Source organism: Daphnia magna, unplaced genomic scaffold (genome assembly GCF_020631705.1).
Source record: "Daphnia magna isolate NIES unplaced genomic scaffold, ASM2063170v1.1 Dm_contigs196, whole genome shotgun sequence".
Classification (NCBI taxonomy): domain Eukaryota; kingdom Metazoa; phylum Arthropoda; class Branchiopoda; order Diplostraca; family Daphniidae; genus Daphnia; species Daphnia magna.
In genome coordinates this window covers 74,836-87,479 of record NW_025533169.1, presented here as the reverse complement: position 1 = coordinate 87,479, position 12,644 = coordinate 74,836, and the positions used below count along the sequence as shown (strand labels likewise).

Here is a 12,644-nt window from a genome sequence, read left to right as displayed (position 1 = left end):
AGTTACCATTTGCATCCCTCAAACAAGCCACAATTCATTGTGTTTTCAACAGCTCCATTGACTGTATCCAACACAACACGGGTTGCAGTGAGCGAGCTCAGGCGGGGGTGAGCGCGTACACGGCACCCTATTTCCAGCGTTCCTAGCGGCGGAGGGCCGCAACTCGTGTTTTGACGTCTGCCAGGCTTTGATAAAACGCTCACCCCCGCCTGAGCTAGCTCACTGCTGCGTTTCAAATTTCAACAGTGCTTTGAAATTGTTACTTTTTGTCTTCGTGTTTGGCGAAGATGACATCCTGCATCTGAGATCTAAATAGCTACTTAAAAAAATAGGTAAAACTGCGAAACGACTCTTTTTTCCGTATTTTCGTAAGTAGCTCTAGCCATTAAAAGGTTTCCCCACCTAGGTTTTCCTCGTTCTCGCCTTCAATTTTTCTGTGTTGTTTAATTTGATTTGTTTTTTACAACAAAAACTTAGTATGAGGGTAAAAATGAAGACAACACGAGGAGAAGTGAGCTAGCTTTGGCGGGGGTGAGCGAGCTCAGGCGGGGGTGAGCGCGTAAACGGTACGGTACCCCTAGCAGCTGAAGGGTGCATTTAATGTTTTTGCGTCTGCTGGCCTTTTGTAAATAGCTCACCCCCACCTGAGCTAGCTCACTCAATTTCCACGTGCTTAGATTTTCTTTTTTCCTATTGTTTTCTTTATTTTATGTTAGTGTTTGATCACAATGGAGGACTCTGACAGCAGAGAGGAAGATGTAGGCTCTGACAGCAGAGAGGAAGATGTAGGGAACGAATATGTAGAACCAGGTGTACAAGAAAAACCAATCAAAGCAGATCATGGAAATGTAAGAAAAAGTCCTAAGGGAGTTGGAAATGGTTTAAGTGATCCAACAAGGAGACGTGTGACTTTACAATTTAAGAGAGAAGTAATTGCTTATTGCTTGTTAAAGTTTATCTTTTATAATTGATTTCCTATTTGTTGTTAAAGGCTCAACGGATATAAAAAAGTACAAACTTGAAATGTTGGTGGGCATTCATTCCCCGACAAAGGTAAAAAGAGTTGGCATTTTGAAGCCTATGGGGAACGAATGAAAGAGTTTGTCAATTTCTCAGCCACTGGGAAAAAGATGAAGACCGATATGAAACTTTTGTCGGACAGCTGGTTTATAGGTAACTTTTTGTGTTGTATTTTTATTTTAATGGACAAAACTCTTTTAAATAATCTTGATTATAATGGACATTAATGTCTTCGTCACTGTTTCCTTTTAGATGATGAAATCAATAAACAAGAGGAAGATGAAGCCTCTGGTGACTCAACTTTGACTTCTCAACCCTTAATTAGCGCCCTGGGAGAAGAAGCTGTGGCAATCGCGCAGCAGCGTGGTGCAGAGAAACAAAAGAAAAAACAAGAAGAGGAAGATCGGAAAGAGGCCACCCGAATTAAACGAATGAGCCAGCTGCCACACACCAACAGAAAAGTTCAAAAGAAGGTGGGATCCAGATCGGGATCTTTCAATGTAGCTCCTTCCCCTTCCAAAACTGTGCCTGCTGCTTCCTCATCATTGACCAGCACCTCACCCTTTAAAGTTTCAGATCATCGCCAAAATACCGAAGGTAATAATTTAAGTTTACATTAGAATGTATTGTGTAATTGATAGAAATGAAATTACAATTTTTTACATAGGTGCAAAAAAGCAGCTTTTCCAAAGTAAAAACACCGTCGTCGGTAATAGTTTAAGAACAATGGAAAGTCAAAAAACATTTAAAATCTTTAAACTGGTTCAATTTCTAGATTTCGACACAATTTTAAATGTGGAGGAGTTAACCTTTGAAGAAACTCATCTTTCGGATTTCATGGGTGATCTATCAGCACCGTCTCCTAGCACACTGGGCCAGCAGAGTACATTCCCTCCGGCAGTCGCTAAGAAAACCACAGCTTCTCCCGCTAACGCTACACCCAAACCTGTGGGCACCTCACAGACTTATAAAGTCAAATATGTCGCTCCAAGTTTCGGTTCCCGTAAATCCAAGGTATCCAAAGCCAAGGAGTACCCTGCTGCTGCTCCTGCATTCCAGACCACTCCTACTGAAGTTATGGATATGTCTGCCGAAAAGCCAACTGAAAAAGTTCTCCGCCCTCATGCGGTAAATGGATAGTGGTCAATACTCATCATCAGACCAATAAATAAATTATGATTTTGATTTATTACGAAAATTAAGGTGGCGGGAACAACGTTCTTGAAAGCACTTCTGCTTCCGGTCCGCCGCCTCATTCTATTAGACTGGAACAGCTTCCGGTTGAGTCAAATAATCTAACTCGGGCCGATGATGAGACATCCGTATCTCCTTCCAAAACCGGTGCCCTCACGCCTGTGGACACCTTACAGATTTATGGAGACAAAAATGTCGCTACAGATGAAGCTTCTGGTGCACCCAAGGATTCCCATGCTGAGAAGTACCCTGCTGCTACGACTGCCGAAAGGGCAAATATTGTTGAAAAAGTCTTCCTTCTATCGGTATGAGTAGGAGCATGAATCGTACTTATCGGACCAATTTTAATTTTGGATATAATTTTCAGGCGTTGAGAACTATGGTCTTCAGAAAACTTCTGTGTCGGATGCGACGGATGAGTTTCCACCAACTCCTCCTCCGAGTAGACAGGAGCAGCTTTCACTCATCGAATTAACTACTCCTACTCCGGTGGACGCTAATGAAAGAGTTACTCCCTCCGCGAACGCTGGGCAAAAACCTAGAATGGGCACCTCAAAGAATTCTAGAGACAAAAATGTAGCTCCAGCTGCCGTTTCTAGACGTAGCTCGAAAACTCCTGCTGTCAAACCCAAAACCTCAGCAAAACCTGCAGCTTCAATCTCAGCCTTGCCCGCCATGCCCGCCAAACAAAAGCGATCGTTAAAAAAAAGGACAGAAGAAGAGTACGACATGGGGTTTTGTGACATTTCCCTTTGTTCTAAGGTATAAATTTCCAGGACGAAATTGTATTTTTTCGAATTTAAATTAATCGTGTGTCCTTTAAAATAGCCGAATCAAGATTGGATTGGTTGCGACAACTGCAATAGATGGTTTCATTTCAGGTATTTTAACCCGAACTTGACCATTCTCGCTATCCGGACAACAAGTTATACGAAATTCCTTTCTTTTTATTACATTTAGGTGTGCCAAAATAAAGAAGAGTGATTACAAAAAAGAGGATCCCTATGTATGCCCTCTTTGCAAATACTAGACAGCAAGAAGAAAGTTTTACAACGATGGTGATTGGTGAAAGAGGAAAACCGAAACACAGAAAAACCAAAAATCATTAATCAGTTAATTCTCGCTTTGTTCGCCTCTCACTTCCCGGATCTCGTATCTCCGATCTCGTTTTTGTGTTTTCAAGGATTTGTTGTGTTGATAAACCCCGTTTGATCTGTTAAAATAAAAATGAACCAGAAGGATTGAAATTTATACTAGTTAAGTTTACTTTCTTTTTTGTACAATTAAAATCAAAGAAAGTGGTATTTCTGAATCAATTGGAACAGCCCGCGCGAAACCCCAAGGCTGTCTTCTTATTGGCCCTGTTCCCCGTCAAGTAGCCCACGGCAATTCGAGCAGCCGATAATGGCGGATAGGTCGACTTTGTAGCCGAACTCCATTTTTCACTTTAACGCGGATATGAATAAAATTATGCTTAGAAAAAATATGACTTATAGGTTAAAACACGCACTGGGGTCAGCGTTACTACATATCAGAAATTGAAGAGATTCCCTTGATATTAAAAAGCCGAACGTGAGGCCCAAAAGGATCTTTTTTTGAATTTTGACTCTCCGTAAGACCATTTTTTTCTAAATTTAGGGGTATTTTTCTGTTACAAAACAGTTTCAGTTGGTGGAATAGATAGAGAATTTAATTTACTTAAACATACTGAAAATTGAATAAGATCCTACGATATAAAAGATACTTACAAGGCCGAAAACTACACTTTTTCTGGCATAACAATCTGGGTATAAATTTTCATAAATTATTAAAAATTTTAAAACTCAACGGAAAAGAGTTAATTTTACATCAAAATGACCGCATCGTCAGGGGCTTACATCTCGCCTGAAATTTAATAAATTCCCGTCAGGGAAATCTGCCGAAAATGAGGCTGAAAGTGATTTTCTTGGAATTTTAGCCGCCAAAAGCTGGTTTTATTTAAATTTAGGGGTAAATAGCTAATCAAAAATAGTTTTAATTAGTGAAAAAGATAGACAATATAAAGGACAACAATATACTTAAAATTGAGCAACTTTCTTTGGCTTATAAGGTACGAATAGGGGTAAAAACGCCAGCCGCAGAGCGCGCGGAAGTAAAAATTATTTGGCCGTCGATTACGCATACGTGTGTACATATTATGCTGATTCTGAATGCATATTTCGATTCAGCGTAAAAAGTTGAGTATAGGGTGTAATTTTCATTCATTTTGGCGGTAGCCTGCGGGAGTTATTAGTTTACGATTTGTTTTTTTTTTAAGGGAAAAAGCGCAGCAACTCGCATACGTTATCAGGGCGGACTTTTTTTCGGAAAAAAGTTTGATCTCAAAAAATTTAATCCCGCAGGCTACCGTCAAAATGAATGAAAATTACACCCTATACTCAACTTTTTACGCTGAATCGAAATATGCATTCAGAATCAGCATAATATGTACACACGTATGCGTAATCGACGAAGGACACACGATTAATTTAAATTCGAAAAAATACAATTTCGTCCTGGAAATTTATACCTTGGAACAAAGGGAAATGTCACAAAACCCCATGTCGTACTCTTCTTCTGTCCTTTTTTTTAACGATCGCTTTTGTTTGGCGGGCATGGCGGGCAAGGCTGAGATTGAAGCTGCAGGTTTTGCTGAGGTTTTGGGTTTGACAGCAGGAGTTTTCGAGCTACGTCTAGAAACGGCAGCTGGAGCTACATTTTTGTCTCTAGAATTCTTTGAGGTGCTCATTCTAGGTTTTTGCCCAGCGTTCGCGGAGGGAGTAACTCTTTCATTAGCGTCCACCGGAGTAGGAGTAGTTAATTCGATGAGTGAAAGCTGCTCCTGTCTACTCGGAGGAGGAGTTGGTGGAAACTCATCCGTCGCATCCGACACAGAAGTTTTCTGAAGACCATAGTTCTCAACGCCTGAAAATTATATCCAAAATTAAAATTGGTCCGATAAGTACGATTCATGCTCCTACTCATACCGATAGAAGGAAGACTTTTTTCAACAATATTTGCCCTTTCGGCAGTCGTAGCAGCAGGGTACTTCTCAGCATGGGAATCCTTGGGTGCACCAGAAGCTTCATCTGTAGCGACATTTTTGTCTCCATAAATCTGTAAGGTGTCCACAGGCGTGAGGGCACCGGTTTTGGAAGGAGATACGGATGTCTCATCATCGGCCCGAGTTAGATTATTTGACTCAACCGGAATCTGTTCCAGTCTAATAGAATGAGGCGGCGGACCGGAAGCAGAAGTGCTTTCAAGAACGTTGTTCCCGCCACCTTAATTTTCGTAATAAATCAAAATCATAATTTATTTATTGGTCTGATGATGAGTATTGACCACTATCCATTTACCGCATGAGGGCGGAGAACTTTTTTCAGTTGGCTTTTCGGCAGACATATCCATAACTTCAGTAGGAGTGGCCTGGAATGCAGGAGCAGCAGCAGGGTACTCCTTGGCTTTGGATACCTTGGATTTACGGGAACCGAAACTTGGAGCGACATATTTGACTTTATAAGTCTGTGAGGTGCCCACAGGTTTGGGTGTAGCGTTAGCGGGAGAAGCTGTGGTTTTCTTAGCGACTGCCGGAGGGAATGTACTCTGCTGGCCCAGTGTGCTAGGAGACGGTGCTGATAGATCACCCATGAAATCCTAAAGATGAGTTTCTTCAAAGGTTAACTCCTCCACATTTAAAATTGTGTCGAAATCTAGAAATTGAACCAGTTTAAAGATTTTAAATGTTTTTGACTTTCCATTGTTCTTAATCTATTACCGACGACGGTGTTTTTACTTTGGAAAAGCTGCTTTTTTGCACCTATGTAAAAAATTGTAATTTCATTTCTATCAATTACACAATACATTCTAATGTAAACTTAAATTATTACCTTCGGTATTTTGGCGATGATCTGAAACTTTAAAGGGTGAGGTGCTGGTCAATGATGAGGAAGCAGCAGGCACAGTTTTGGAAGGGGAAGGAGCTACATTGAAAGATCCCGATCTGGATCCCACCTTCTTTTGAACTTTTCTGTTGGTGTGTGGCAGCTGGCTCATTCGTTTAATTCGGGTGGCCTCTTTCCGATCTTTCTCTTCTTGTTTTTTCTTTTGTTTCTCTGCACCACGCTGCTGCGCGATTGCCACAGCTTCTTCTCCCAGGGCGCTAATTAAGGGTTGAGAAGTCAAAGTTGAGTCACCAGAGGCTTCATCTTCCTCTTGTTTATTGATTTCATCATCTAAAAGGAAACAGTGACGAAGACATTAATGTCCATTATAATCAAGATTATTTAAAAGAGTTTTGTCCATTAAAATAAAAATACAACACAAAAAGTTACCTATAAACCAGCTGTCCGACAAAAGTTTCATATCGGTCTTCATCTTTTTCCCAGTGGCTGAGAAATTGACAAACTCTTTCATTCGTTCCCCATAGGCTTCAAAATGCCAACTCTTTTTTACCTTTGTCGGGGAATGAATGCCCACCAACATTTCAAGTTTGTACTTTTTTTATATCCGTTGAGCCTTTAACAACAAATAGGAAATCAATTATAAAAGATAAACTTTAACAAGCAATAAGCAATTACTTCTCTCTTAAATTGTAAAGTCACACGTCTCCTTGTTGGATCACTTAAACCATTTCCAACTCCCTTAGGACTTTTTCTTACATTTCCATGATCTGTTTTGATTGGTTTTTCTTGTACACCTGGTTCTACATATTCGTTCCCTACATCTTCCTCTCTGCTGTCAGAGTCCTCCATTGTGATCAAACACTAACATAAAATAAAGAAAACAATAGGAAAAAAGAAAATCTAAGCACGTGGAAATTGAGTGAGCTAGCTCAGGTGGGGGTGAGCTATTTACAAAAGGCCAGCAGACGCAAAAACATTAAATGCACCCTTCAGCTGCTAGGGGTACCGTACCGTTTACGCGCTCACCCCCGCCTGAGCTCGCTCACCCCCGCCTGAGCTCGCTCACCCCCGCCAAAGCTAGCTCACTTCTCCTCGTGTTGTCTTCATTTTTACCCTCATACTAAGTTTTTGTTGTAAAAAACAAATCAAATTAAAGAACACAGAAAAATTGAAGGCGAGAACGAGGAAAACCTAGGTGGGGAAACCTTTTAATGGCTAGAGCTACTTACGAAAATACGGAAAAAAGAGTCGTTTCGCAGTTTTACCTATTTTTTTAAGTAGCTATTTAGATCTCAGATGCAGGATGTCATCTTCGCCAAACACGAAGACAAAAAGTAACAATTTCAAAGCACTGTTGAAATTTGAAACGCAGCAGTGAGCTAGCTCAGGCGGGGGTGAGCGTTTTATCAAAGCCTGGCAGACGTCAAAACACGAGTTGCGGCCCTCCGCCGCTAGGAACGCTGGAAATAGGGTGCCGTGTACGCGCTCACCCCCGCCTGAGCTCGCTCACTGCAACCCGTGTTGATCCAACACCCTTAATAGACCGTTCCCTTTTGCATGCCTCAAACAAACTCCAATTTTTAGTGTTTTCAACAGCTCCACTGACTGCGTTCCAACACTTTTAAGAGACCGTTCCCTTTTGCACCCCTCAAACAACCACTATTGCATACTTTTCTCAACAGCTCCACTGACTGTGTTCCAACACTTTTAAGAGACCGTTCCCTTTTGCAGCCCTCAAACAATCACTATTGCCTACTGTCCTCAACAGCCCCACTGACTGCATTCCAACATTTTTAAGAGACCGTTCCCTTTTGCAGCATTCAAACCACAGCTATTAGATACTGTTCTCAAAAGCTACCTCGACTGCTGCTGATTTAAGAGACCGTTCCCTTTTGCACCTCTCAAACAACCATCTTGCATTTTGTTCTCAACAGCTCCACTGACAGCGTTCCAACACTTTTAGAAGACCGTTCCTTTTTGCTGCCCTCAAACCACAGTTATTAGATACTGTTCTCAATAGCTACCCTGACTACTGCTGATTTAAGAGACCGTTCACTTTTGCACCTCTCAAAAAACCACCTTGCATTTTGTTCTCAACAGCTCCACTGACAGCGTTTCAACACTTTTAGAAGACCGTTTCTTTTTGCAGCCCTCAAACAACCACTATTGCACACTGTTCTAAACAGCTCCCCTAACTGAGTTCCAACAATTTTAAGAGAACGTTTCTTTTGCAGCTCTCTAACAACCACTATTACATTGTGTTCTGGACAACTCATTTGACTGCGTTTCATCAATATTAAGAGACCATTCCCTTTTGCATCTTATAAATCAAGCATTAATGCGTTGTATTCCCACCAGTTCCATTGACTGCATTCCAGCACCCTTCAGAGACTGTTCCCTTTTGCTTCCTTTAAACAACCACCATTTCATTTGCTTCTCAATAGGACATTTTGACAGCGTTCCAACACCTTTGAGAGACCGTTCCCTTTTGCATCCCTCAAACAACCACCAATTCTTTGGTTTCTCAACAGCCCCTTTGGCTTCGTTCCAGCACTTTTCAGAGACGGTTCCCATTTGCAACCTAACCTAACGTAAACATCCTCCAATTTATTGAGTTCTTACAACTCCTAAAGAGACCGATTCCTTTTGCATCCTTTAAACCAAGCACCAATTCATTGTATTCCCACCAGTTCCATTGATTGCATTCCAACACCTTTCAGAGACCGTTTCCTTTTGCTTCCCTCAAATAACCCCCTATTCTTTGTGTTCTCACCAGCTCCATTGACTGCTTTCCAACACCATTGAAAGGCCGTTACTTTTTGCATCACTCAAACACCCAGCTGTTCTTTGGGTTCTCAACAGCTCCCTTGACTGTGTTTCACCACCCTTCAGAGATCGTTCCCTTTTCCATCCCACAAACAAGCCCCAATTTGTTTGTCTTCACCAGCTCCATTGACTGCATTCCAACACGTTTCAGAGACCGTTCCCCTTTGAGTCCCTCAAACAAGCCCCAATTCATTGTGTTTTCAACAGCTCCTTTGACTGCTTTTGAACACCCTTTAGAGACTGTTCCCTTTTGCAGCTCTCAAACAACCACCAATTCTTTGTGTTCTCAAGAGATCCATTTACTGCACTCCAACATGGTTGAGAGACTTTTCCCTTTTGCATCCCTCAAACAACCACCAATTCATTGAGTTCTTACAACTCATTAAGAGACCGTTCCCTGTTGCATCCCTCAAACAAGCACCAATTCATGTTTTCTTAACATGTCTATTGACTGCGTTCCAACAACCTTTAGACACCATTTCCTTTTTTCATCCCTCAAAGAACCACCATCGCATTTTTTTTCTTAACAGCTCAATTCCAACACCATTAAGAGATTGTTCCCTTTTGTTCCAGTGCACTTGGTTCCATTGGTTCGAGAGGGTTCACGTAACTTTATCTGCCTCGAAAAAGGTCGACCACCTGAAAAGGATTTGAACTGTCGCCGGTTAGGCTTAACTTTTTTCTTTCGAATTTTCGTGGACAGGGCGGGTAAAAGGACGGACTTGGGAAAACGGCCGGCAGGTGTAGACCTACGGGCAGGGCGAGACCCGCAGGCAGGGCGAGATTCGCGGGCAGGGCGAGATTCGCGGGCAGGGCGGAAACAACGGACAGGTTGGAAACGACGGGCATTGGTAAGACACTAAATCTGCAGGTAAAGGACCAAGTAAGGAGCAAGGCCTGGCCTTGGGGGCAGTTTCAAAGTGCGCTTATCCGTGATTTGTTTTTTAACCATTGTTTTTTACGTGTATGAGTACTACTTGACAAAACGTGGATTAATAAGTTTCAAGTAGATTAGGGCTTTACGTGGATTCAGCGGTTAAACATGGATTAAGAGGCTTAAAGTGGATTAAGTGGCTTTATGCGGATTAAGAGGAATTAGGTGTATTAAGGTGCTTAAGATGGATTAAGGGGCAAAAGATTAAGGGACTATTAAAGGATTAAGGGACTTTAGGTGGATTCAGGGATTTAAGAACAGATCCGACCTTCCACACCAACACTAAATACTAGACTTCACCTATTACCGTCCTCGGACGGGCCGCCGTATACTAGTCTCCTACCTTTATAAAAACCCAAGGGTACTTTGTGGGCGGAGTTTGTTTGTGAATCTGTCTGTGTGTTTGTTTGTCCATTCAAGGTCGTGTAGGCGCACGCTGCCATTGGTTGGACGGCGTCACGTGCTTTTTTTCTACCTGCGAAAAGGTTCGACTACCTGCAAAAGGGTTCGACCTGCCGCCAGCTAGGCTTAACCTTTTCCTTTCACTTTTACGTCCCTTTTACCATTGGTTCAACTGCCGTCACGTGCTTTTTTTCTACCTGCGAAAAGGTTCGACTACCTGAAAAGGGTTCGACCTGCCGCCAGCTATGCTTAACCTTTTCCCTCTTTCCGCTTTTCTACACTGTAGCTATTCCCCACACCGCACTCCGCATTTCATCTACCCCGACTCCACCATAATGGCCGACGTCAACCATATGCCCAGCACACAGCCTTCACGTCAACGGTAATAAGATTATATACACGCTGAATAACCAATTACACCACCAATTAACAATTATTTTCCAACAGGTCCGTTGGTAACGTTCTATTTTGAAGAGACTGCAGCCCCAAAACAACCAAAAATTCATTGTTTTCATTGCCTGTCGTTGTCATTGTCTGTGTTTCATAACTACCTCAAGAGACCGTTCCATTTGACAGCCCTGAAATAACCACCAATTCATTGTTTTGGTTGACAACTCCATTTGCTGTGTCCCAAACTCCACCTTATGAGACCGTCCCATTTTGCATCCACCAGACACTATTAGAGAACATTCTCTTTTGCATCTTTTAAACAGTCCCAAATTAATTTGTTTCCACCAGCTCCTTATTCTGCATTCCAACACTTTTTAGAGACCGTTCCATTTTGCATCCCTCAAGCAAGCTCCAATTTACTGTTTCCTCACCAGCTCCATTGACTTGAAATCACCACACTTCAGAGAACGTTCTCTATTGCAACCCTCAAACAGGCCCCAATTCCTAGTTTTTCACCAGCTCAGTTGACTGCATTCCATCAACTTTCAGAAACCGTTCCACTTTGCATCCTTTAAACAAACACCAATTGATATTGCTTCCACCAGCTCCGTTGACTGCATTCCAACACTTTTCAGGGACCGTTCCCTTTTGCATCCTCTACCAAGCCCCAATTCATTGTGTTTCCATCAGCCCCATGGACTGCATTCCAACACCCTTTAGACAACGTTCCCTTTCACCTTCTTCAAACAAGCCCCATTTCATTGTGTTTTCACCAGCTGTGTTGACTGCATTCCAACACTTTTCAGAGACCGTTCTCTTTTGCATCCCCCCAAACAAGCCCCAATTCATTGTTTTCACCAGGTCTATGTTGATTGCATTCCAACATTTTTAGAGACCGTTCTCTTTTGCATCCTTAAAACAAACCCCAATTGATTTTGGTTCCACCACCTCTGCTGGCTGCGTTCCAACACTTTTAAGAGACCGTTCCTTTTATCACCTCTCAAACAACCATCATTGCATTTTGTTCTCAACAGCTCCATTAACAGCGTTCCAACACTTTTAAGAGACCGTTCCCTTTTGCATTTCTCAACCAACAGCTATTGGATGCTGTTCTCAACAGCTCCCCTGACTGGTTCCAACACTTTTAAGAGACCGTTCCCTTTTTCACCTCTCAAACAACCATCATTGCATTTTGTTCTCAACAGCTCCATTTACAGCGTTCCAACACTTTTAAGAGACCATTCCCTTTTGCATCCCTAAACCGACAGCTATTGGATACTGTTCTCAACAGCTCCCTTGACTGCGTTCCAACACTTTTAAGAGAACGTTCCCTTTATCACCTCTCAAACAACCATCATTGCATTTTGTTCTCAACAGCTCCATTTACAGCGTTCCAACACTTTTAAGAGACCGATCCCTTTTGCATCCCTCAACCAACAGCTATTGCATACTGTTCTCAACAGCTCCCCTGACTGCGTTCCAACACTTTTAAGAGACCGTTCCCTTTATCACCTCTCAAACAATCATCATTGCATTTTGTTCTCAACAGCTCCATTTACAGCGTTCCAACACTTTTAAGAGACCGTTCCTTTTTGCATCCCTCAACCAACAGCTATTGGATACTGTTCACAACTTCTCCACTGACTGCGTTCCAACACTTTTAAGAGACCGTTCCCTTTTGCATCCCTCAAACAAGCCCCAATTCATTTTGTTTTCTCCAGCTCCATTGACTGTGTTCCAACAATCTTCATAGACCGTTCCCTTTTGCATCCTTCAAAAAGCCATCAATTCTTTTTGTTGTTCACAGCTTCCTTGACTGCATTCCAACACCTTTGAGGGACCGTTTCCTTTTGCATCACTCAACAATCACACATTCTTTATGTTCTCAACAGCTCCATTGACTGCTTTCCAGCACTCTTAAGAGACCGTTTCCATTTGCATCGCTCAAAAAAGCC

At 42.2% G+C, this 12,644-nt stretch overlaps 1 protein-coding gene and 2 pseudogenes across 1 annotated transcript; 2 read left to right on the top strand and 1 right to left on the bottom strand.

Annotated features, from left to right (window-relative positions):
- The first annotated feature begins 341 nt into the window (after positions 1-341).
- On the top strand, positions 342-2,504 carry LOC123467563 (annotated as a pseudogene).
- A 1-nt stretch (position 2,505) lies between these two features.
- LOC123467564 (PHD finger protein ALFIN-LIKE 6-like) lies at positions 2,506-3,477 on the top strand. The gene is made up of 4 exons (XM_045167435.1): positions 2,506-2,519; positions 2,582-2,976; positions 3,043-3,095; positions 3,175-3,477. Exons 2-4 carry the CDS (start codon positions 2,758-2,760, stop codon positions 3,242-3,244), a joined length of 342 nt encoding a protein of 113 aa, XP_045023370.1. The 5' UTR covers positions 2,506-2,519; positions 2,582-2,757; the 3' UTR covers positions 3,245-3,477.
- A 1,279-nt stretch (positions 3,478-4,756) lies between these two features.
- Positions 4,757-7,670, bottom strand: LOC123467562 (annotated as a pseudogene).
- Positions 7,671-12,644: the final 4,974 nt, after the last annotated feature.

Excerpts from the sequence above, each read along its gene's own strand:
- LOC123467564 (XM_045167435.1), top strand. The coding sequence starts at position 2,758 with ATGGGCACCTCAAAGAATTCTAGAGACAAAAATGTAGCTCCAGCTGCC. Across the intron at positions 2,977-3,042 it reads ACATTTCCCTTTGTTCTAAG|CCGAATCAAGATTGGATTGG; the intron begins GTATAAATTTCC and ends CCTTTAAAATAG. Across the intron at positions 3,096-3,174 it reads AATAGATGGTTTCATTTCAG|GTGTGCCAAAATAAAGAAGA; the intron begins GTATTTTAACCC and ends TATTACATTTAG.